Raw genomic sequence first — 27,911 nt, forward strand, 5'->3', positions numbered from 1 at the left:
TTCCATAAAGTCTTTTCACTTACAAACTCTAATGTTTTACAAAGCAATTAATTGGTAGGATATGTAAAGTATGTTTAAAAGTACATATAAGGGGCTGTGGTCCTGTGGCCAGTGTTGCGGACTCGCGGATCAGACGGCCAAGGTTCGAACCCCACTCTTCCTCAACTTAATTACAATATTCTAATAGTTAACACTTACTCATTGAAAATGACCCCAAAATCGCACTATTTGGGTAAATCATAGGAAGCAAATATTTCTTTAACAAAAAATTACAAAAAATAAATATTTTCCCAGAGAGACAGGACCGAGCCATGTCAGTAAGTTTCATCTAGCGAAATATAAACTTATTATTTGTTTTTTGTCCAAGCTGTCATTGGATACTTCATTGTATTTAGTAGTAATACTTGCATACTTACATTTTTTCAAACTAAAGAAAAAAAAACTTATCAGGGTTAGCTGCGGTTTGCGTACCAATGCAGTGCTTTATGCACCAAAGGGAAAAGGAATAACTATGATGATTAATTGGAAAATTTTCAATCATACTGGGAAGCATGTTTTTCAGTGATGGAAGAGCAGGAAAAGATGTTGAAAGGATGCGGGCAACAAAATGAACGGCGCACAAATATGTCAATCGAAGCCAAACTGCCAGTGCAAAACGGAGTTTTAGTCCCAACACTTATGGATGGAAGTGAAACATGGAGCTGGCAGAGGAAGGATGAAAGCCGAGTGAACGCGGTCGGGATGTGATCTCTTAGTTAGACGAATATGTAGGAAATCAATATATGACAGGGTTACGAATTATGAAATCAGGCGAGAGTGTAAATGTGAGTCAGGTATAATTGATAATATTAAGAAAGGGTCTCTGAGATGGTTTGGTCATGTAGAACGAGTGGATGACTGAAGAATGGTAAAACAAGTATATATGGCGAAAATAAACGATAACGTGAGACAAGGACGACCAAGATGATCAGATAAACCAAAACCTTAAGTCTGGTCATGTCAAAAACAGGCAGAATCTAAGGGCATGTATGACAAGATGTATGAATGTGGAAGCTAGAAATGTATGCCAGGATGGGGAAATGGCGTGATCCACTACGGGGAAATGGCGTGACGGTAGTAGTAGTAGTTCTAAACATACAACTCAATGCAGTATGATTTTGGTTTGAAGAACCAATATTGTGGTCAAACATTTTGACAATAAATTGATGGAGAATGTTACTAGCCACCTGTGTTTAAGTACTAATATTGTTCTAAATAGCATATCTGTCTAAATAACAAAAACAGCAGGTACCATTCGACAAGAGTAATACCCACGGTACATAATAATATGGTAATTACACGTTTTTTCCATTATTACTGCGTGTAATAAGAAATATTTGCGTTCTTATAATTGAGGCGCTGAGAGCCATAGGAGCTTAAGCGATAGTTGAGATATTTTTTTAAAGATTATGTACCACAGTAATTCAAGCGCTAATATAAAAGATATTTTTATTATTTTTTATCTATATATTTGGACCCTTGAGTAAAATAATTTAGTTTTATTTGTTTGTTTACAATTTATCATGCTATTTATTGCATTTAGCCGGCGGTCGGCAAGCCAAATCTCAAGAAAAGCAGTCGCCATAGTAATTGTTTGTAATTTAATTTTAACTTTTTTGTATTAGGTACTCCTGACTATTTTGCAAATGAAATAAATTGTATAATTTTTTATAATAGACGTCGATTTTTCGGCAATGAACTGTATTTATTTACGAGGAAAACAAAAAACAAACCGACAAGAGTGTTGACTTAGAGATTACACACGCGTTGACTAATGACCGCGATAACTTAAGTATGTTTATAATTGTTCAATGTGATCGCTCAAATGCTTAGCACGTTTTTAAGCACGTCGATAATTATTTGTGATTGCGCCGCAGGTGCGGATAAGGGTAGGATAATGATGATACATTCTACAATGTTTGATTATGTCCAAATGCTTGCAGACTGGCTGGATTTCCTCCCTAGGGAGTTGTTCATATTTAAATTTATTTCAACAGAGAGGGAAAAGTTTTCGAGAAGAAATTTGGAAGTCTAGGCATTTACAGGGCTTATGACCTGTCATTGGCTGGTTTAAGTGGCCACTTTACACACTGTGTAACATTCACCATTCTGCCCATGTTTGAACATCCAGCCGATTTCCGATCCAGTGATTTGGTTCAGCCGGATGAATCTCACCCACGTGATAAAGGTTTCAGCTCTTTCACTTCACAAAAGTCAACAGATAGAAGAGTTGAGGAAATGTGGATGTTCAAACATGGGCAGAATGGTGAATGTTACACAGTGTGTAAAGTGGCCACTTAAACCAGCCAATGACAGGTCATAAGCCCTGTAAATGCCTAGACTTCCAAATTTCTTCTCGAAAACTTTTTCCCTCTCTGTTGAAATAAATTTAAATATGAACAACTCCCTAGGGAGGAAATCCAGCCAGTCTGCAAGCATTTGGACATAATCAAACATTGTTGAATTACTACCTGGTAAAAGAAGAAGTATAAAAATTGGAAAATTGTTTCCAGGCGTTGCCTAGTAGGTGATTTGGTTCAGCCGGATGAATCTCACCCACGTGATAAAGGTTTCAGCTCTTTCACTTCACAAAAGTCAACAGATGGAAGAGTTGAGGAAATGTGGATGTTCAAACATGGGCAGAATGGTGAATGTTACACAGTGTGTAAAGTGGCCACTTAAACCAGCCAATGACAGGTCATAAGCCCTGTAAATGCCTAGACTTCCAAATTTCTTCTCGAAAACTTTTTCCCTCTCTGTTGAAATAAATTTAAATATGATACATTCTAATTCATGATTTTTAAACTGTTTTTAAAATACGTATTTTTTTAAAGAAACATTTAAGTGCTTTTGATTTACCCAAAAATTTTGGAGATTATTTTTAAAGTAACATTATGAAAATGTAACTATCTATAAGAACGTGGGAACCAAGTCGGGGTACAGCGGGGTTCGAAACTCGGACCTCTAATCCGTGAGTTAGCATATTTTAAGTAAGTTTTCACATAGTGACCTCATTTATTTACTAATAAAAGAAAAATGGGACATATCATTAGTGTTTAGTTATCAATTAGCGATTGCAAAAACATTTTTCCATGACCTATAATTTTTCTGAAAACAATCCGAATAACCTCTATATTAATTATGGAAAACACAACAGGGCTGTCTAGAATTTTACGAAAACGTTTCGTGTCCTCCAGGACCTGTATGTAGGACTCTAGCGAAGAAGGTTAAAGGACGTTGCAAGGACGAAATAATCAAAACAGGAAAAAAATAGGAAAATATTATTTACCGTCCATTAGCCAATCTGCTGTGACAATAATCCGAGCCAATGTGACCAAACCTCCTTCCCACGTTCTAGGGAGACGACAGTGAGGAGATGGCGGGATGTTTACGACGCGATGTATCTGTATTTTTATAAGATTATTTGATGGACGTTCTTATTTACGTTATTTGGTATTTTATAACGGCGTTAAAGACGAGAAATTTAATATTATTATATTGATTTTCAGGAAGAACGAGCAACAAAAATAGATTTCAGTACCCACGCAAAAAAATATATACTTGCAGTTTTTGGAAATAAATAGCTCAAATTAAAAATAATAATAACCTATCGGCTAACACACATTCATTGTGTCCATCAAAATACAAACCATGATAACTTTCGATAATACTTACCTGCCAGGCCTTTCAGATTGATTGCCTAATTACCCTGGACGGCCACGCGGATGGAGCCCGGACGAAGGAACTATCAACCAGCAGTTCATTTTAGATTTAAATACGTTTTTTTAGTAAAAGTTAACAAAAGTTTATTTTTGCGACTGTTACATTACACACACTAAAACAATACCTGAATACATATAATACTGCGATCATAATCAAAAAGCAGTTTTTTAAAAATAAAAATCAAAAAATGAGTTTAATATGAGGTAATATTTCACAAGAAATTTCTAAACATTTGATATATTACTCGTATATGTACGGCGATGAGCAGTAAAAAAATATTTCAGTAGTAAAAACGAAACAATGTTTTTAAAGTTTTTAAAGTAATAACACAATATCTAGAGATCAATACCAATGTCCAGAATGTGTAGATTAGTCAATTCATCACACGACTTGGAATTTTTTGGGATAGATCTTCCGGCTTTTCGTAGATCTCTTCGCGACTAAACAGTCTGGGATGAAGTTGGATTGGCATGGTTTAGCTCAAAGTTTTTGATCTTTCGTTTTTTTAAATATATTGTATACTATTATTGTTTTGCCCTTGTTTGTCTTTGCTAAATAGTTTTAGGTTCTTTTTGTTCAGTTTCTTGCATTTATGTTTCTTCATGTAACTGTTGTAATTGGCTTAGGCCGTATATATATAATAAATAAATAAATAAGCAAGAACTCAGTGTAGATATGACACACCCAGCTTTTATGTTTTAGAAACAATTGATATGCTGTGTTTTTACGTATAATTATTTACTATTTTTTTTATTTACATACAGTTGATAAATACTAAAAAGTGTCATGTCTCAAAATACAACCTTTGGAAAGAACTGCTTTTTTCTTATGAAGGCAGTATGATAATCGTTATATTATACTCGTAGATACTTTAAATTGTTTCATTCAAACTAGATGAAGGGAGGAGTATCGGCGAGGTTACAACACTATTATATTATGTGTACTAGTTTCGAGATATTATTTAAATATCTATTAATAAACGTGTTTTTAAAATCTAGACCTCGCATTATCCGGATCTTGCAAGCATTTGAACATACTCAAACATTGTTAAATTACTACCTGGTAAAATAAGAAGTATAAAAATTGGAAAATTGTTTTCCGGCGTTGCCTAGTAGGTGATTTGGTTCAGCCGGATGAATCTCACCCACGTGATAAAGGTTTCACCTCTTTTACTTCACAAAAGTCAACAGATGGAAGAGTTGAGGAAATGTGGATGTTCAAACATGGGCAGAATGGTGAATGTTACACAGTGTGTAAAGTGGCCACTTAAACCAGCAAATGACAGGTCATAAGCCCTGTAAATGCCTAGACTTTCATTTTCACTTCTCAAAAATGTTTTCCCTCTCTGTTAAAATAAATTTTAATCATGATAAAATCATAAAAAAAGTACAAATTATTATTTTAAAATATTGCATACAAAATGAACTAAGATGATGCGATTAAATAATGACGCTAAAATAGAAGATTCCAAGACGTAATAATTTTATTGTATCCTTTTATACTAAAATTATAAATAAAATTATTGAAAACGATTCCATTGTATTTTCTGTGCAATTATAATATTTGCTATCTTGACACCAATACGGAACTCATAGATCGTCTGGAACGTTCGCAGAATCAAAGCGTCCGCTTTATTTTTGATCTAAAAAAGTATGACCCTTCTTTTTTTATAAACTTTTAATCTTTCGCACTTCTTAATAATGTTCTTCACAACCCTTACGCTTCAAAATATCTTGCTGAGAACTTAATTTACCTTTCTGATCATTGTCTTTTGCTTCGCTCTTCTCAGGAGAGAACATTTTCCATTCCTCGACATATAATTCTACCTCATCATATAAAAAGAGCAACATCTCAAGAAACGTCTGAAAAATTACTATATATCCATAGAACCCTGACCTTCCTTCATTTCATTGCTTTTAAAAAACATGTGTATTTATTATTTTCCATTCCTCGGTTCCTCTTTCTCTCTCGTTCCAAACTCATTACCTGATTCCACATTCCTCGTCCTTAAATATGTAAAACGCACTTTTATTTAAGTAATATATGCAAGCCTTATCTCCCCATTAAAAAAGAGCTGTGATTTTTAACTAATTAGGTTTTTTCACGTATGTATCTTTTGTTATAAATTTTGTTTTTTAGTACAGATTTTTGACCAACTCCACATTTTACTAGTCTGTTTTTTGGTTGGCTAGTACTTATTCTTCGTACATGAAAATTTAAATCAATAAAAAATTACAACAATCTCTTGTACTATCCATTGTTATTGTCATACTTTCATTTCTTGACAGCCGTTTCACCGAGTTATCAGAGTTGATATCAAATAAAAAATATCCATAGTGTATAATTTTGTCATAAATGTTTTTAATAAAAGTAGACAATTCAATCTCTGACAGTAGAAGGCCGCGGTACGAGCGAAGGTTGACTCAATATGTGCAAGCTGAAATTCAACCAATCCTAACACAGTTCGAGTTTCATAAATTTAAAGCGATTTCACTATGAGGGTATTAAATTCTGCTGCATTTTAAAAATACGTCATAAAGTTAAATGAATAATTTACCGAATCCACTCAACCTAACTTAAGTATACTGTTTGGTATGGAGGATTTTTAAAGAAGAGTGTCCCTTAAATTCAACTTAAAATACATAGAAAATATTCACACATTGGTGAGATTTTATTCACATTAAGTCATTTTTAAATTTTTGGGGTCACTGCCTGTTTTTCTCGCCGAATAACTTGTAAGAATAATTTCATTTATCAAACAAACAAACCATTACACTGTTTTTCGGTAGGGGTATGCTGAGTGGATAGAATGTCATATCACTGTCTTCGTAAACGTCTATAATTTATAGCATAAAAATAAGTTATTATGTAATTCATTATTCCCTTTTCGTATTTCGCATGATATATGCAGGATACTCCATTAGCACACCAATCGTGGCGTATCGCGTTCATTTTTTAAAAGCATAATTGAGTTTTCTGTATGCTAAATAAAAAACGTATGGATTTTGTTTCTAAGCATGTCTTATTACAGGTTACCGACGAAGATACTTTAAATTTTCTTACAAATATACACATTTTCGTAAATTAATATCGAATTTTTTATACCTTCTCGATATGTACCTACCGATGAAGATAGCGATTGTGATCGCGGCCCTAGGCAAATGTTTTGGAGTCGATAGCTACTGTTTTGGCAGGAAAAAACCCGGGAAAATGAAATCAAAAGGAGACAATAAATGTTTTGGAGTCGATAGCTACTGTTCTGGCAGGAAAAAACCCGGGAAAATGAAATCAAAAGGAGACAATAAATGTTTCGGAGTCGATAGCTACTGTTCTGGCAGGAAAAAACCCGGGAAAATGAAATCAAAAGGAGACAATAAATGTTTTGGAGTCGATAGCTACTGTTCTGGCAGGAAAAAACCCGGGAAAATGAAATCAAAAGGAGACAATAAATGTTTCGGAGTCGATAGCTACTGTTCTGGCAGGAAAAAACCCGGGAAAATGAAATCAAAAGGAGACAATGTTCGCCCCGTAGAGTAGCGGGTAGCGCATTTGCCTTCTGGCAAGGTCAAGGTGAAATATTTGTTTAGAAATTAGTTTTACACTGCAATATTTCATAGCCTAGCTTCATGTAACGGATGACCAAGATACGCTGCATTTACTTTACCAATGCAGTGCCCTGTGCACCATTGAGTGCGGATGTGTGTTAAAACTATCTGTTTCCGATCACTGATTTATTATCATTAATTATTATATGTTTTTCTGATAAGGTATGTTTAAAATCTTAATCAAATCATAAAAGTACAATCATAGAACATTTTAATCATAATATACATTAGGATACATACGATATAATAAATCAAAGGTTCTATAGGGTCCAATAGCGGACTTATTTTTTTACAGTCAAACATAAAAATAAACATTTTTTAAAAATATAAACAATAAAAATACATGTTTTATAATTACGTTTTTAATATGACCATCGACATGTCCTATTTTAAAATATATATATATTTACATGAAATAAAATAAACTAAAATGCATACAATAAAACTAAATAAACTTAACATTTCGTAAACGGAAAACTTTTTTTTTAACTTTGTCTAAAATCTATCCATTTTTAAATTATTAACCTATATGTATTTTGAAATAAAAATGAATAGCAAAAAATAATTAAAAAATGAATAACACAATAAAGACAACCAGCTTTGTAAAAATAAACAAATAAAAAATACAAAAACACGACTTTTTTGCAATTGTCGGTTGACATTTAAAAAATAAAAGATGAGACCAACGTTATAACGTTTTTTTCTGAAGTTTCCCATCAAAATGCAAAATGCCAAAAGGGCTGTGCTGCGATTTAGGTCATTTATAATGCAAAATCCATGGGAGTATTTTTTTTATACAAAAATATGACCGATTTAAGCCGAGCCTGGTCCACCGGCGCATCTTCAAGACGCTCGTTATAGGAGGTTGTTGCGTCCGTTCTCGGCCTTCAATGCAATACACAAAATGTTATTTTATGTTTCTGATAACATGAAATGGAATCATCAGTCCATAAAATTAATTCTGTAACGGATAAATTATTTACAGGACTAAATTATTCTAAAGATCGCTAAACAATAGTGAAGTAATGTTATAATTCGGATGAGAAATACATTGGTGCAGTAAATAACTGAATCATTCGTACGTATATTATTTACACATGTCGTTTTCAGAAAGTTGAAACCAAATAGTATTACTAAATTTTGAGCAAAGCCAACCCAACCCAGTCATCCAAGTTCTCGAATAAAATGTCATGCTTTCATATAATGCGGAGATAATATTGAGAGCTTCGGCCATAAATTTTAAAGTTTGGAACTTAAACAAGACCGCAGTCATAAAACAAAGTCACATCAAATGTTCCAAAAGTAGGAAAACCAATTATTAGACATGTTTTCTTTGCTAACATTGTTTCAAAAGAATGAGTTGAATATCTGAATTCAATACTTTATTATCGTATTCGAATCCGATTCGGCTAACTGCACGCGATTCCCATGCGATGGTGATATAAGAATGTCATACATCTAGGAATGTCGAATGTCGTAAATCATAACGTGACATATATTGGGTGAGAGGGACCGGACCTATCACGTCTAAAGTTTGCGTACCGGTATGCAATTCAACCCTTTACTAGTAAAATAAGGGGTGATTTTATAAATAAGGACTGTAAACTGAGGGGGTATTTCCAACCGATTTCACGATCGCAATAATGCTAAATCAATCTTTAGACTACTTGATCAAGACGTTCGTCTGGCAACACGTGCGCGGAAAGCTCTGACTTTAAAAATATATGCATTTGTTATTAAAAACCGCGATTCAAGATCCACATTCCCACTACAACTAACAACTCCGTCATTCCTCGGTTATTTACGTTTTTCAAGTTTTAGATATATTGCGGTATTTTATATATGATTGGAAATTTTGCCAATTTTTGGAGGAAAATCAAACCGTAAAATTAAAAAGCATATTTTAAATAACTTGTAAAAAGTTTATGCCAAAAAAAAACTGTTTTAACAAATTAATATTAAAAATAAATAATAAAAGTTTATTTACAGTAAGTATATAAGATATTTGTAATAGTTTGTTTGTATGATTTGTAGCTTAAAGTTTACTCTGAGAATTTTGCTTGAGAATTCAATGCATAACTCACATAAAAGTGTTTATATCCACAATATGGTAAATATAAACATTTGTATATGTCATTATAAAATAATAATATGATACTGTTAATTTAGTTTGTTGATTAAATTATTTGTTTCTCGTATTTGAAAGGGAACTATGTACAAAATGGGTTGTTGTTTTATTATGAAAACAACTGTTGCAACCTTAGATAAATTTAATTGCACGATAACCGTATGTATTATGGCTTAGAAACAAGAAAAAAAAATTGTTGATATTTTGCATTACGAAAAAAAAGAAAATAAAAATTTAAAAAATATATATTGAAGAGACGATTGAAAGGATCTTTGCAAAATATTATGTGATATTTACTCGATAAAAAGTACTGCATGAAATTTCGTGGAAAAGCTGGTTCCTTTTTAAGCGACTTAAAAAATATATATTATGCCACGAAATCCGGTTGATCTTTAAGAATAAAGAATGGAAACACTATACGGCTTACTCGGCGTGAAGGTTGTTTGAAAAGGAAATAGGTTTTCTAGAAACTCGATCAAATATACGTGAAAGGGTATAAGATAGCAAAAATATTAAAATAAACCGGCAACAATAAAGGTTTCGGCTCTTTAACTTCACAAACTTTAACAGATGGAAGAATCAAAGGAATATAGTTGTTTAAATAAAGGCAGAACGGTGAATGTTACAGTATGTAAAGCGGCCACTTAAACCAGCCAATGAGAGGTCATAAGCCCTATGGACGGACTTCTATATTACCTTCTCCAAAGAGTTTTTCATCTCTGTTGTGATATGTCAAAATAATTAACCTCTAGCTACCCTGGGCACACATATGTGGAATTTAGGTTTTTCTTCCAATACAGCAAAAGATTTTTGTATACATTGAAAATTCTTTTAAACAACTGTAGTATGTTCTTTGACAGCAAAATCCGAATAGAGCATTTTTTTCGGCAGATTTTTATGACTATTTTTTCGTCGAATATCCTCGAGTGTGAATTTCTCAAAATGGCGTCCAGTTATGCAACTTTTTTGTATTTATTAGCAATGTTTTTCAAAGAAATGGTTGAAGTGAAAGAAAGTATTCGAGTAAATAAACCCAAGAAAGATGACTTATTATTAAATAAGAAAATCCAGTGCTTTTTATATTTATTATTATTAAACTATTGATTTTATAAAGTATAGTATTTCTTAAATAACTCCGCGAGTGACGTTTTAAGTTCTCATCACCTTCTTCTCGATTATTTCTGGCGATTGGTCCATTGCCGGTAAGATAATCTAAGATAAGGTTAAGAAAATCTTCCACAACTCTCTCACCATCGGTTGATTCATACGAACTAGCGTCGTCGATCAAAGTAATTCGTTTTTATTATTACTATTTTTAATATTTCTTTCGTACATCTTCAAAAAACTTTGCAGTATAATTTAATAATCTAATTTTTACCGCGCATAAGAAAATATTTCTCGTAGGGCTGAAGTTCTTTATCCTTTCATAATCAATCTTTTAAATCTTTGTAAAGGTAATTATTTAATAAATAAATACAATAATACATACTTTAATAATGCTTTTGTAAATAATAATTAATAAAAAAATTATGATCGTTTAATTTTTAATTTTACCACTTTTGTGATCTGTAAAAAAAGTAAGTTTTTTTGGTGGCCAGGTTTGTTTCGAATTTCAAGAGGTTAAGAAAATAATGGTGTTTCATTATTTTCTTAACCTTTGCGTTTTTTATAATTAAGCTTAATTATATATTATTTGATTTTTTATTATAAGAAAGCCAACATATATTGTTGATGCATTCTTTTTATATATGAATACTTTATTTTGGTTTTGAGTACTATCCTAATTTCCTTATTATATATAATTTTAAATATTTCTGTTTTCACCTGTTTTTATTAAAAAATATTGACGAACAATAATTTATACATATATTCAAATGAAATAAAATTACAATTAAATTACTACGAGTCAAAAACAGCAACCAAAATTGCTTTGGTTTGTGATGGTTTCATATAGTGAAACACAATTGTGGTATTTGTCGATGTTTACTTCACTTCACAAATCTATTTATTCCGAAAGGTAGTAAGGGAGTCTGGTCTTACCTTGTAGGCATCGGGGATGTTGACAGGTTCCCCACTCTCGGCCACGTAGCCAACTATCCCAGTCCCCCACGGGACCCTGATCTCCTCCTTGCGCTCCATCTCCCGGAGGGTGGAGCGCGGACACACGTCGAACAACTTGGACACCAGGCACCTGGAGGAACAAATGGAAGAGGCCATTAGTCGATGTAACGAACCCCCAGCAAATCAGTATCCACAATAAGCAAACGACAGACCTTGTATGTGAGAATAATTTCATTGCATCCAACGGGGGAAATCGTAAAGAGTTACGTTAAAGCGAAGTCATTCGAGGCAGATATAAGTAGTTACGAGTCGTGTTCAGAAAAAAAGAAAAAAAAAAAAAACATTTTTTTATTTTATTTTATTTATTTGGATAACAAACAGCTATAATTATCTCATATTTATATAACAAAACAAATGACAAATAAGCCAATTACAGGTTTTCACAAGTAGCATCACAGTAAGTTAAAAAAGATTCTCGAACATAAAATGAATAGTAATTAAATGTAAATTTAAAAGAAAAGAAAAAAATACTACGAGTTATTTCGAAAGCAAACGCCGCACGTTATTAAGATTATTTTCAACTAAATCTATGTTAAATGATTGATTAATTACATTAAAATTATTAAAAGTTCGCCATAAATATGAATTTTGCCTATAATTAGATGAAACAAGAGGTATGTGAAGAAGAGGGTTGTTTCTTAAAACTTTGGAATGAACATTGATAGAAAGTTTGCAAAGTAGTTCAGGACAGTCAATTGAACCAGAGGCAATACATATGGGATATTGTTGATACGCTTGTTGACTATTTTTACACATAATTGCCATCCCGTTTAATTCATGTGCTGAGCCGTGGCAGATGTTTCTTTATGCCTTCCTCGAAGAATTCTTTCTCCAGCTCCTTCTCCCACATCAAAACCTCTTTTTGTACCCGCTCGTTGGTTGAAAATTTAATTTAAGGCAGCCTTAGCCACCGAGGCGCTCTTGAACTCATTTGGTTGGGATGTTTTGAACCACCACTCGTATTCCCCCGACTCGGCGCCTAAAATTATCATCTTTCCACTTACCTGAAGGCACGCATCGGTGGAATTAAAATTTCAACCGACGATCAGATGCGGATAGAGGTTCTAAAGTGGGGGAAGATGCAGAGACATGATATGACCAAATCCAACAAATACTTAGAACATGTCAAAAGTCGGAATAATCGCGTGCATGAGAAGATGTATGAATGTAGAGGAAGCGAGATCTGTATGCAAAGATAGAGTGTTGTGGCGTTCTATCCTCTCTGCCTACCCTTACGGAGAAACAGCGTGATGGTTTGTTGTTGTTGTAAGAAAGAGAAAATAAAATATTCTCTAAAAGATTATATGGTTTTTTTTATGGTAATTAAAAAAGGAAATAAAAAATATTAAAAAACATAAAAATATTCCTTATTATTTTAAAGGGCAACAAATTATATCATAAAAAAAAGAGTTTGAATCCAGGATAGTGTGTGTTTTTTAAAAGAAGGAAAATTTTGAAAGTTTGGAATCAATGAAATATTATCAATATTCAATATATTCAAGAGGTCTCGGGTTCGATTTCCGACATGGTTGATATAAAATATTTATTTAAAAGGGTGTTTTCACACCAGAATATTTCATAGAGAGAGAGTTCTTCGAGAAAGGCACAAAGAAGCTTGTACCACGGCTCACCACATGCATTGAACGGAATGATTATTATGTGGAAAAACAGTTTACAAGTGTATCAATAATATGCCATTTTTCCTTTCAAATACTCTTCTTCTGAAAAAATATGAAAATCTAGTACACTTACTTTCTGAACCTGCTTCGTATGTAATTGAGCAGGTTGCAGTTAAAGTGGTCAAATTTTTGTATTCAAAGTTTAAATATATGACCTTTTAGCTATTTCTTTTTACTAAATTATTTCGATATAATTATAACACGGATGTTTTGTATATAAAGGACGAGGAAAAAATGGTTTTTCGATTATACTGATTTCAGGATAGAAATATGAGTAATGAGTTAATTCGCCTTTAAAATGTCAGTTCACTTCCCAAGCGATGGGCTCAATTCATCTCAAGAAATGGATTTTATAAAGACGAGATAATAGACTATCAGAACTTACGCGACTACATTTTTGATGAGATCTGATAAAATCTATAATTACAGTACAAAAAAATTAAAATGCTGAAAATATTCTCAACTAATTTATATTAAACAGGTCAATATTTAAAAATCAGCACGAGAAAATTACGTCGGCTTTTAATAAAAATTACAACCTTCTAATTATAAGTAAGTTTTTTTGTCAAATGAACTGAGCAATCGAGCTTTCTTTTGAAAACTTAATGACGACCTATCGGATATTTTTTGTCATTTCAGGTTTAATTTCAACAGCAAGCAGTGATTTTCTTGCGATTTGAATAGATGGTGTCAAAGTAATGTTTTTCTAACGATTTGTTAAAAAAAACATGTTTATATTTATTTATTATTTAAAGTATTTTATAAAGATTAATTGAAGAGTCCTCAGGGAAATCTGTTTTGAGGAGAACTGTACAATGTTATTTTTTAAACATATTTTACATGTCATTCAAACCTTTTTTTTATTTCTTCTATCTTAATTTTATGCAGCCAGATTTTGATTTGTCTTTTAAAATTTTGTTTGTTATCAGCTTAATTTTATGTGGCAGCATATTAAATCATTTGGCAGAAAAATAATCCTTGCAACTTTGTTCAAATGTTGTCTTAAAGGGAAGAATATTCAACAATATTTTGAATTTGTCTAAATTTTGTAGACAAGGACTGGATTCAACTCCCTGGCGAGCTGTTAATATTAACATATTACAACAAAGATGAAGAACATTTTAGAGAATGTAATATAGAAGTCTAAGCATCTATAGGGCTTATGACCTGTCATTAACTGGTTTAAGTGGCCACTTTACACACTGTGTAACATTCACCATTCTGCCCATATTTAAACATCCATATCCCTTCAATTCTTTCATCTGTTGATGTTTGTGAAGTTAAAGAGCTTAAACCTTTATTTATGCGGGTCAGATTCATGTAATTGAATTATTTTTACCTACATACTAAGCAACGCCTGTATTTTTTTTTAAATAATAATTTTCTAAATATTTTTTTCAATATCTATACTTCTTCATGGACCAGTTGGATTTATCAAAATAAAAATTGAGTTTGTCCAAATTTTTGTAGAAAGAATGGTGAATGATACACAGTGTGTAAAGTGGCCACTTAAACCAGCCAATAGCAGGTCATAAGCCCTGTAGATGCCTAGACTTCTATCTATATATCTGAGTAAGGGAATATTGATGTTATCACATCTCCAAATCTGTCTAGCAGAATATTTAAAAAGTTATGTTAGTAAATTTTAGTAGATAACCACTCACCGACTTTTTTTTGAGACGTACATGTCTTTTCGTCAGGACACGCACTACACCAACACGAAAATACGCTTTCACCTTTACCATCACCGTAGTTTACATAGTATATACAGAAAAATACACAAATCACATGCAGAATTGATCGGACACGGTGGTGATTGCTCCGTGAGTGCCCTGACGAAGAGACAGGTACGTCTCGAAACCGGTAGACATACAAAGTCGGTGAGTGGCAATATACTAATATTATATAATATTGTATTAAACTAACATTAGTTCAAATGTTTGACCGCAAAGTTAATGCTTTTATAATTATTATTACTAAAATATGGAATTGGCATTTTCATCATGGCTTCATTCTCAGACAAAAATAAAAAATAAAATCTTACTTATTTCATTATCATCGTTCGCTTTCCGCACCTAAAGGTGCATAGGGCACTGCATTGGTACTCCAATCGCAGCGTATCTTGATCATTTTTGTTACATGAAAGTAAGATGATCAGTCTTACGCTTCGGGTAGCAGTCCAGGGACTATGAAATATTCTAGTGTGAAAACACCCATTTAAATAAATATTTCACATCAACAGTGTTAAATAACTACGGGGGCGGATAGAGCTTCACAATTTGGAACAATTATACTGTTTAGAAGAAATACCGAAATAGAATTTTAATTCAACCAACACAATTTTCATTATTAAAGTAGATGTACTGTAGTACTGCTTTCAAAAGATATTAACAAAATTCGTGAAATTAATTAACAACATCTATTTCATCTAGTTATTTGTATGAAAATTGAATTGAAATCGAGAAATAATGTCTCGGTATTGTTTTAATATTTTATCCGCGTTTGAATGGTACAAATATTGTTATTCGTTAAATAGAACGTTTTCCGAGAAACAAATCAAAGTAAATTGATTGGGAATCCGAGTTTTATTTCTAAATTCTCCGGCAGAATATCGGGAAAAATATTAGAACATTTGTGTAAGTCTGAACTAAAAGTTCGCCAAAACTTTGAAACCAGAATCTCGACCAGTGTGTCATAAAGAGAGCAATGTACTCGCTAGATTTGTCAGATGATAAAAGTTCCGTAAAAAAACGTGTTTACAAGTAGAATTTCGGAAATATCTTGTTACCGAAATAGATTTAGCTTTACGAAACGCACGGAAGCCTTTTCAGAAACTTAAGAGACAAAAACGTACAAATAATGGACGTTTGATGACCGTGAGGTCTCGAGGTAATGGCGGCCCCGTGCCGTAGTGTTTTGGCGAAGACGCTTGCCTGAAGCACGGAATGTGCCGGATTCGATTTCTGATGAGATCAAAATATTTATATTTTATAATATTATTTTATCGTTCATAACATTTCCATACTTAAATCATCTCTACACATTACTAAGACGAAATATGCCGAATTATATATATATATATATATATAAATGCAAAAACATATACCCGGTAAGGTTTATGTGAAATATTGATTTACGGGATAATATTTTATAGTATTAGTATACCTGGACTGACATTTGAAGCTTTAGGAGCTAGATTTAATCAATTATCTAGATACACCTGTATTGGTATACCTATCAACATGAAACAGTATTTTATGTATTTAAAGTTTGGGTAAAGAAACGGGCATCGTGTAATCGGTCCTGCAGGCCTAAATTAATCGGCCCTACGGGCCTCAGTTTTCGCCTACGCGATAAAATGATTGGGATGGGAATTCGCCCCGTATGAGCAGATACAGTTTGTACTGGAAGAAATAATACAAAAAATGAATCTTTTGCATCATCTGTGTGCGACAGATGGGTCTGCACGACTTCTGACTGAAATAATACTATGAAAGATCCTGTGGTTTTGAACGCAATAACAACACCAATCACTTTGCTTTTTGGGTGGACTACGAGGAAATTCAGTTTTATTAATTTAGTCCTTTCAGTTAATGGCTGTGGGCTCACTGTGAAGATATTTCTATGAACAATTTTCGGGAAGATAAATTCGGGAAAATGAAAAATGGACGCAACGCAGCGACTCGTTTCCAATTAAAACAATTAATTAGAATTATAAGTCTCGCCTCTTGGCTATTCGTCAAACGTCTCATCCCCGCCAGAGCCGACGCAGGAGATAGCGCAGAGGGTGAACCGCGGCCAGCCAAGGACTGGTAATCCCAACCACAATGAAAATGCTTCAATAAATAAAATTAACTGCAGTAAACTCACCTTTAAAATAAGAATTAAAAAACTATAATTTGAAAAAAAATCTGTTTCCTTATAAAAAAAAAGATTTTAAAATTATAAATTTAAGATCTTGAGTTTTTCTACTGACATTGGGCTATGTATAGCGTGTGAGCTCGCCAATGTATGACAGTAAAAAATTTATTGTCTTTGAATTTCCTAGAGTTTTAACCATCGAAAAAAAAGAAGATTGCAAATAAAATCAACAGACAATGGAAATTTGATGTGTATTATTTTAATAGATTGTTTATAACAGAAAAATACATAGAGAAATATGCATTTTTATTTTTTGTAATAAAAACAGTCTAGTAAATTCGAATAAATAAAAATACGCTTTATATTAACAATATTAATTAAAATGCAAAAATAACATTGAATACTTGAAAAATAAATATTACTGAGTGTTACAAACATAATTTAAAAAACGGATAGCGATTAAAAGTAAAAACTATCTTTAGTTTAAATCTTATAGCGATAAATACATAAACATTATAAAACAGGAGTTATACAAATACAAAAATAATATTGTAACTAGGCGGCTACCTACACGGTTAAATTTCGAAACACCACGCAATTTCTTATCTCGGCTACGCTATGTAAAATAAAAAAAATTATTTAAATTAATAATTTCATCACGTCATGAAGTCGCCCCTGGGTAGCGCCTGCTAAAGTCAATCAACAAAAACATCCTCGTTTTAATTACAATATTTCGGCTACGCCATAAATCTATTTTTTTAAATAATTTCTCACGTCACAAAGTCGCCCCTGGGTAGCGCCTGCTAACGCCAATCAACAAAAACATCCTCGTTTTAATTACAATATTTCGGCTACGCCATAAATCCCTTTTTTTAAATAATTTCTCACGTCACAAAGTCGTCCCTGGGTAGCGCCTGCTAACGTCAATCAACAAAAACATCCTAAAAAATTCATCCATTTTAAAAAATCTCTTGCCTAGAAATCGTGTACTTAGTATATGAAAAATTGAATAAAAATATGATGATATAAGTCACGATAAAAAAACTTAACTTGAATAAAGTTAAGCATGAATTGTTCGATGTACACAAAATAATAACAAAACGTATTTTGGTGCTTTTGAAAAAAACGCTCGAGAGGTATTAAATTATTTATTTACCTACCCTAACGATTTGCTAAAGTAAATAACAACGTATATTTAAAAAATGTAAAATTAGAGTCAAAAGGAAATACATTCGGAATATAATTCCTCTCCACATCTAATGGTGTATAGGGTACTGAATCTGCACGAAACTTCACCGTACAATTCAATGCTCTAATTTTTACCGAGAGTATTAAAACATTTTTTATATCCAATTTCCCGTAGCACTGAACTTATCATTGGTAGGGATACTGTGGAGAGTGTTACCAACCTCCACCAAGCAAACATCGGTTATTATTCTCGCAAAAGCGAATAGCGGGGGGACGGTGGACAAAACTATTTTGAACCGTTTGAAATTTTATTATATGAGAAAATGTTTAAAAATCGGTAGAATTTCCATCGAATTCGGTAGATCTCCTGACAAATTGGTGGAGTTGGCAACGCTGATTCTCAAAATACTGTATTGCTTATGTGTATAAGTATTTTTTGGTATTCTGTTACAAAATATCATATTCTGCGATGAAAATTTTCTCAAACTAAGATAAAAGCGAATCCTTCGCTGCGGTAAGGAAATACGAGCGATGCAATAAGTCATTGTTACGTAAGATATAATTTGACGTTTTGTCATCGAGGAAAATTCGCAAAATTAATCGAGCCGGCCCTGTGCGGACTGCGACACGACGCCGGTACTCATTTATCAAGAAGAAATAAATAATCCGAGGAATTTCGTTACTCTGGTGAAGAATCGCGGTCCTGCTGAGGGAAAAAGTCATAATTCAGTGGTTCCACGAACAAGGGGGGGTTGTCGAGTTTAGAATCTGAAACATGGCTTCGAGTGGCTACAAAAAAGAAAAACTTTAATTTGCTAAGACATCCGAAGGGAAGATTAATTTAAACTGTTTTGTAAGGAAATAACAAATCATCATCATTCCATGTCCGCTCCCTAGTTACAGAATACGGTGACCACAGTGAGCCTCCATGCATCTATATTGGCTGCCAGCTCCCGTACGTCCTACTAAGTCAGGTTCGCGTCCCGTAGTTCTAACACGAACTGCCGACGAACAATCAGCAGTGGACGTAGAACCTGATGTCATGTTAAGCTGGTAAGCGTGGTTAAGGTTCTTCGGAGGCATCTGCAGTACATAGCCAAGCCAACCGTGTCGCCTCCGCTTGATGACAGTTGTCACCAGAATTAACTGCGTCCGTTCTCTTATTATTTAATTCTTTTTAAAGTCAAACTATTGCACACCCAAGATTCTTCCGAGACACCTATTCTCAAAACTCAGTATTTTTCTGTTTTGGGCCTAAGTGAGGTGCCACAATTTGCATCCACTGAGGAGAATAAGTGTTATTTCGGCGTTATAAAGGGGGTATTTGATTTTCACTAAGTAAATATCTAATCTCCAGATAGCCTTCGAACTGTTGAATGTGGCGTCTGCTACTCTTAGCCGCACTCCCAGTTTTTTTTAAGTTGCCATTTTCTGTAACATATACTCCCAAATTATAAAAACTCTCAACTTTTTCGATGACTTGGTTTGAAAGAGTCAGGAGATTTTGGGCATCAAGGCACAAAGTGTTACCCAGTACATGTTTCAGCAATATTGATTTTAAACTAATGAAAACTCCAATTGTCAGTACGCAACAAATTGCCGAAAAGAGTGCACGCGTTTTTACGTAACTTTTCGCTTACTTTTCTCTTGGTGATCATTTTTCAATTTCAAGCACATTGCGGGGAGATTGTTAAGCCCATCATCCACCCGCAGCTGTTATAGAGTTCTGGAGGACTCTCTGTCAGCTGAGCATAGAGGAAAGTCATTATAAATATTCCTAAGGAATACAAACTCTATGCAGATTAAGGAGGGGGGAGGAGGATGTATAGACTGAGGCCAAGACGCTGCCTTCACCTCTTAGGATCCCCTCAATGCCTCTTTATTTTATATTAAAAAATAGGTATTTTCACAAACAATTTACATAAATAAACGTATCCAAATATACAAAAAACAATTTCTCAAAACTATAGTTACACAACAAACATAAGTAAAAACACGGATATTTACAATGAGAGAACGGCCTTGAATAAAGTAGGACTCTCTGGGTGGTCAGAGGCAGAGGATCCGAATACCACCCCCGTAAGGGGAGGACATAACAAAGAACATGTGCGTTCCGCTCAGTAGGAAGCACAGTCCCAACTGAATGAGCATCCCAAAGGAACAGTTACCTGCCCCACCATATTTTACCCACCTAGGCGTCCGCGCATCTGAAGAGCTCCCAACGCGATACCCAAGTCCGGACAAATTGACCGAAGAGTGCAAAATTCGTACTGTAGGCCATCAGATCGACATTCCACGCTGGTCGCATGACCCCTCTCAGACCATTCAGCATCTGATCTCTGCTGGCATCATCCAATAGCACACAGTGCCACAGGATGTGTTCGACCGATTGATGGTCATCTGCGCAAGCACAGTTCGAGACAGGTACAATTTTGGTTAACACCTAATATGGTTTAGTGAGAAGTATCCATTATGTTATTTCCAAGTCTCAAAACAATATTTCACATTCACCCCGCTAGGCATCGAACACAGGCGAGAGCGCAAAACACTACACTGTGAGGGGGAATTACCTCCACTTGATTTCTTTTCCAGGATTTTTACCTGTATTCCAAGATAATTGTTTTAGTAATTTTGTTCCGGGAACGGCGCCTACGCGAATAATCTCACGGGTGATTAGGTTCCGAAGAACCTTTTCCAATACAAATAACGGCTTTTATAGACAAAGCAAAAATGAGTGGGAAACTGCTTGTTCTAAGATTTTTATATTCCGAGGGTGGAGCGAGATATTTTTAACGTTATTCCCCGTGAGTCTCGCATTTCATGAGATAACTCGATTTACGTGGTTGCTAAGAATAGGGACTGTGTTCATATAAATGCGAATAAAATTCTATATCCGCAGTTATATACCTCAAGAAATGTCATGTTCTGAAACGTAAAGTTCTTTTCCAAAGTTGACAATTTCCAAAATACGGAAAATTTAGTTTTATATCACATCACACAGATTTGGGGACGCAAAACACGTTGATACATGTAATGAGCGACAAAACGCACAATTTTTTTTGTGTATTTATAGTTTGAAAATCGGTTATTTTCTAGAAAGAACTTTTAAAAATATTTTTTAACCATATATCGTTCCTATAGCGTTCATTGAAGAACTGTTACATATAAGTTATATGCATAAGATAAAATCGAACCAAAAAACGCTAAACATGAACGAATTAACTCGTTAAATTTATGCCTATTATTTTAATGCGTATTTCTTGAACACATATATTATTAAACCTGCCCATGGGAAAATGGTGATTGTTACACAGTGTGCAAAGTGGCGACTTAAACCAGTCAATGACAGGTCATAAGCCCTGTAAATGCCAAGACCTCAATGTTCCCTTCTTAAAAATGTTTTCCCTCACTGCAGCAAACACATTAAGAATGGTTAATGTTACACAGTGTGTAAAGTGATCATTTAAACCAGTCAATGACAGGTCATAATCCCTGTAAACGCCGAGATTTCTCTATTTTATTCTCGACAATATTTTATCTCCTGTTGCAGTAAGTTTTTATTTTATCTATTTAATTTTCTGTGTCCGGGCGGATGAAGAATAAAGTTTTGAAGGTGAAATTAAAACAAAATATTGGACGAGTGCTTTAGACTCGATGGCTACTCCCAGGTAAAATCCTGAGAAACGAAATCGAGTGTAGATAACCGCCAAGTAGTGTAGCGGTTGAGACATTCGCCAACCACGCTCGATATCTCGGGTTCGATTTCTGGCAGATGGACGTGAAATATTCATTTTAAAGATGACTACGTGGCAATGATTCATAATTCCTGGACGGGCACCTGAAGCGTAAGACCGATCACCGTATCGTCCATTTAACAAAAATAATTTGGATACACTGCAGTATATTGCCAGTGATGTATGCGCAAATAGATGCGGATAGATGATGATAATAAAAAAAATGATAAATTAAAAACTATATTCTAAAAAATAAAACAACAAAGGTCTTCCAGAATGTAAAAAAAAATCATACCCGACATGATACAAAACCTCAGCAAATGTCTGTTCTGGGGTCGAACCCCGGTAACGATTCTCAGGGGATAGGGTCGCGTGCCACTGGACCATTAGCCCGGCCTCCGGTCGTTACCGTTTGGAGAAATTCCAAAACTAAGTGGAAATTTTTCTCCAGATGTGAATCAATGAAATGGATTAGTGACCCCACGTGCTCAGGAGTACTCTAATCTCCCTCTAGCTACAAGATTCTCAGTCAAAAAATATGTTACAATTTAGAGGCAAATATTAATTTTAACCTTTCCGTTGCTGACCCAAAAACATCTTTACATCGCGTTACGGTTCTGTGTACGTACTCATTACACATGCAAAAACAAGAGACATTAATAAGAAAAATTTAATGTTCACAGGCATTTGCTTCAATTATTTGTAGTTGAAGTCAAAAGTGATAAAATTTTTAATCTAATTGGTAAAAACATATTCAAAACATGTGTTAGATCGATAGATTTCTACGGGATAGAGGCAAGAGCAGACACTTCCGAAACAAAATCTCGGCTGAGAATTTCTGAAATGCAAACTCTCCGATCCATAACCGAAAACACGCTGCAAGACCTCATGAGGAACATAAATATTCGGAGCACGTGCGGTACGAAAGATATTGTAAGATGGGGAAGACAACGAGGGCGGTACTGGAATAAACATGTCAACAAGGCAGCGGAGGGCAGACTTCCAGGTATCGTACTTCAAGGAAACCCCGAAGGATGAAGACTTCCAGGCAGACCCCCGAAGAGGTGGTGCGATAGCTGGCAGTCAGCGTCCCAAGAGGAAACAGCGGCACAGCAGATCCACAAGATCGATATAAAAGATGATGGAGAAAAAGAAAGTAAAACACAAAAAAAAACATTAGTTTATGCTTGCAGCGCGGGCGAAAGAATCGCCCCTGACGATAGTCGAAGAGATACTAACTGGCGTCTAGGAAAAGTACTAGAAACATTGCATTGAATTTGTCTTTCTCGCTCCCGGATATACCTGTACTATCGAAAAAGACGTAAAGACTGTGTGAGACAATGATATATGTATATTAGTATTACTCTTTTACTACGTATTCCGCAACATGCGACACATTGGCAAACTTTCTTTTGTATTGGTGATTCATCTCCGATTTTTTTATAAAAAATATTTTCTGTCCCCTAAAAATTAAATCAATCAGCATTAAATCTTAACCCATAATTTATTATATTTATTAATAAATTATGGGTATAACTACTACTATGTCTGCATCCATCAACATTTGCATCGTAAATATTTTTAGCCGTTCTTTCGTTGTCAATGCGCTCTACATTGTAACGGTTAAAGTCTGCTTGCCGTCACAGATAATAAAATAATAAGACCAATCTTCGGATTTTTTCTATGCCGAATACGCGTCTACACATGCAGCTTATGTACGCTTTCTTTTCGTGGCAAAATGTGAGCGAACGACAGCACGTGCTAGGAACCGGGGCTACCTTGAGTGTGAGTGACTTTAATAACTTTTATATTCAGTGTCTCTGGACCTCACATTATAATCTTTGGTTGAAATTTACAGAGCCCTTTTTGAACTTTTTATAAATGTTTTTAACTGTTTACGTATTCTCATAAACATATATATTTTTACCATATTCCAATGTGAAATTGCTAACGAACCTAGTTTGTTTGGTAGCCTGATGGATTCAATTTGAAAGACTCAGGAGTGGAAACTTCTAAAAATTACATGGCACAGTACTGAAAAAGAAAATAAAGGGATTATACCAACGAAAAAGAAGCGAGTCACGCAACTGTCTTCTGAGAAGCTACCGGCGTTTAGGTTATGGCTTGGTGCTGGAGCATTCAAGACCTCATACAAATTCCAACCAGATGACCCAGGGCTTCAACGGGGAGATTTTAGATCATTGAAGAAACTTCTAAATAACATTTTTTCAAGATTCAATTTTTTGCGCGTCGCCATGTTGATTTTATTGACACCTGATTTCGGTCAAATCAGCAACTTTAAATTTTTGAAACAAATATAATTAATTAATGTTTATTTATTGTAGATTACTTAGAATATTTATAATCTGGAATAATTTATTTGCCAGTTTAGATAGTTGACATTAATATTTTCAGAATATTTTAAGAAAAATATAATTTACTTCGAAATAAATCCAATCATCAGGTACAGACTTAAATTTATAGTATTTGATGTATAAACTCTCATGATTATTAAATTCACACGCTGTCAAGAAGGTGTTTCATTTAAAATACTTTGTCTCTAATGTATTTCTGTGTTTTATGTGGTAAACTTTGAACTTAGGTACCCCTGTCATGCTCTAGCGTTGTGGCCTAGCCGGTGGCGACTGGTTTTATAAAGGTAGGATCGCAGGTTTAATAAGGTATTGTTCGGACAAACGTGTCCAATCTTTAAATAAATAAAAAAATATCGATCATCTACGAGCTCACGTTGCAACATGTCCAAACCAACGCAGAGCTTCTTTCTTAATTTTGTCGAAAATGCTTATCTCAACCTTACATAATGAACGAATCTCGACGTTTGTGCATTTATAGTATAAAGTTTTTCCACAAATTCGCCGGAGAGATCGCATTTCGACTAAAACATGGCTAAAACTAAGATATTATAATGGCATGAAAATTTTAAAAATACGTTATCCCGTCACAATAAATCTTGATGGGTCGCAGTGACGTCAGGAGCTTGCATAGCACTGACCCCCACCTCTAAGAATAAAGGGCATACTAAACGTACATGTAACAACGGTATAAACAAAAAATAAAATCTCTTTTGTTTCAGCGGTATATTTTTTCCTCGCTCCGGGCGAACATATATTTTCATTAAGAAGTTCAGTTGATTTATGACGTACTGAAAGCATCGCTCTGAACCAATTGAACGTAGTTATACAGAAAGCAGCTAATTCACAATTTTGGAAAAAATAGATATTGGTGTTATCAGGTGCAGTAAGGTCAATCTATATTATTGTTAAAAACAGCGGAGCTGCTTTTATACAAAAAACTGTTATAATTTCCTTCGGAAAACATTGTTGACCACTAAAACGACAATTCTCAATTCGCAAAAAACACCCACAGCACTATGAAAATCTGACGGGATAGATGCTGATGGGAAGATTAATGCCTCCAGAAATCTAGTTCTCTTAAATACATGTAAGTGAATAGTAAAATAAAAAAAACAACTTTGTTTTAAACCACTATTTATTTTCACCGACCGGTTTCAAAGCAAACAAGCTTCTTCGTCAAGGTTTTTGTAATCAATGAATTCTTTCCTATTTTATTTTTATCGTGTTTACTAAATACTACACGTGGAGCCAATAAATCAAGTCTATTTTTCCCCTAAAAGGGTGGTAATTTGAGATGAATATTTTCGAAGCTAGACAGGGGAGGACTAAAATAAATATTGTTTAATTGGTTATTAATTATTTTTTTCGTATTATGAATAGCTTTTTTCATTTCAAAGATTTCTAAGTTGTCTAAATTTAATATTTTATTTTCAACATGAAATACTTTTAATCCAGTAACTTTATTGAGATTATGATTATTTTCTAAAGGATGGTTTGCGAATTAAAAAAATAATATATATTTAGGCACCTTAAGTCTTCTTTTACGCTAATATTAAAGTTTCTTTTAGTTTTTCCAATGTAGATTGAATCGCAATTTTGAAATTTAATTGGCAGATGCCAGATTTATTATATTTATGGACTTTGTCTTTGTGAGTTTTTAAAAATTACCTGTGTAGAATGCAGGTTTAATGTTTGATGGTAGGGAATTAGATAATTGTTTAGAAAAAATGATATTTATAAAAAAAATCTTTATTTACTGTGGTAGTAGAATAAAAATATTTATTTATAAGGATGCGTTTTTGTTTTTGATTAATTATTTTATAAAAAAAGTTCTCATTATATCAACTAATATTGGCAATATGTTTTATTGTAAAAGGTTATTTTTTACAATAAGAAAACTTCTATAAAGTGGATAAATTCATGAGTATTTTAATTTTATTATTTCATTAAATTAAAAATGCCCGTAATTACAAAAACATGTTTACTTGCAGAATGTCACCGAATACATTCAAAGTTTGAATGAGGTATCATACTATATTAGATCTGGTCGTTTTCTGCAAAATGCATGTTTTAGATTGTGTGGTTGAAAAATCACCGAAATTCCTTTAACACAGATTAATATTATTTTTAAAGTTATAAATTATTGATCATAACAAATTAATCAAGTGATTTTTCACATTGAAGTACCCTAATATAAAATATTATGTTCAATACATAATGATACAGCATATGTTACATCAGAGTTTTACTACAGCTGCTGTTTTCTGCAAAATGCACATTTTAGGTTGTGTGGTCAGTCAGATTTTAAAAATCATTACAACTGGTCAAATAGATAATTAAATTAATTTTTGTACTATGGAAAAAACAAATGTTTGCATTATTTGTAATTTGAAAAAGTAAAAAAAAAAACATTTCAACTGTTGTGTAGATTTGTTTATTCACTTTGTTCACAAAAGTGCTATTATCTTAGTTTTATATTTTAGTTTGCAATGGCTGGTTGCTTTCTGCATAACTACGTTTAATTCATTGTTCCGAAGTTGCATCACTCATACAACACAACGTTCCTATAATACGAATCCCGACAGAGAAGTGAAACTAGGAACAAGCGGAAGAAACAAAAGTGAAACAAAACCAATAGAACCTAGTGGAGAAGGAAAGAAAATGGGGTAAGACTGATCAGGAGAAAACAATTTGAGAATTAACAGTATAAGAAAGTCAGAAGAAGTTTATCTGTAAAGAAATGCAGCTTTTCCATCGCTTAGAAACGACGCCATATTTTTTTTAACAAATAACCACAATTCTTTATAAAGTAATTGACGTATTAATAAAAAATATTTTATTTTTAATAATGGGCTCAGTATCAGGCAAAGAAGAAACATTCACATTCTATCACTTCTTCACAATATTTTTATAATCCTACTTCGCCTGTTTCTCTGAGAGAGCTCTTCCAACCTCTATCACAGCATTGGCTTCTTCTTTCAAGTAACAAGAGAACCCTTTCAATACCCATTCACCGCTTAAATTTATTAACTTCCTCTTTCACAGTTTTAGCTGCTCGATTATAGAATAGTCTACCAGTAATGTCAGAGACTTCCCTTATTTATTCACATCCAAATCAGGTATGAAATGTAAACTTTTTGAATATTTTGGTTTGTGTTGTCATCTTCCTCTTTCCTTCCCTCTTTACTACTTCCTCTCTTCATAGTATAGTGTAGATAATTAGTCAATTTTTATTTTTAAAAATACGTATGTGTATGTATATATTTACAGATAAACGTTTTGTTTTAAAATGAAAACCACATTTTCTCAATTTGAACGGTTTGGGGAAGTAGGAAGAAATTGTCTTGCCATGCCCGTCCTTATGCATATGTATGTAAACTGTATATGTACATTATCGCATAATCCTCTTTCCGCACCTACTGGTGCATAGGGCAGTGCATTGGTCATCAATTGCAGCG

At 33.6% G+C, this 27,911-nt stretch overlaps 1 protein-coding gene across 1 annotated transcript in view; it reads right to left on the reverse strand.

The window, feature by feature from the left end:
• Window positions 1-27,911, reverse strand: part of LOC148281760 (dual 3',5'-cyclic-AMP and -GMP phosphodiesterase 11-like) — a 372,381-nt gene that overhangs the window by 100,971 nt on the left and 243,499 nt on the right. Inside the window, exon 6 of the mRNA XM_088226167.1 lies at window positions 11,536-11,686. Coding sequence (XP_088082293.1) covers window positions 11,536-11,686 — 151 coding nt within the window. The remainder of the gene's footprint in view (window positions 1-11,535; window positions 11,687-27,911) is intronic.

This window comes from Micrasema longulum, unplaced genomic scaffold (assembly GCF_059751315.1).
Source record: "Micrasema longulum isolate JH-2025_06_02 unplaced genomic scaffold, ASM5975131v1 h1tg000413l, whole genome shotgun sequence".
In the NCBI taxonomy this organism is placed as follows: domain Eukaryota; kingdom Metazoa; phylum Arthropoda; class Insecta; order Trichoptera; family Brachycentridae; genus Micrasema; species Micrasema longulum.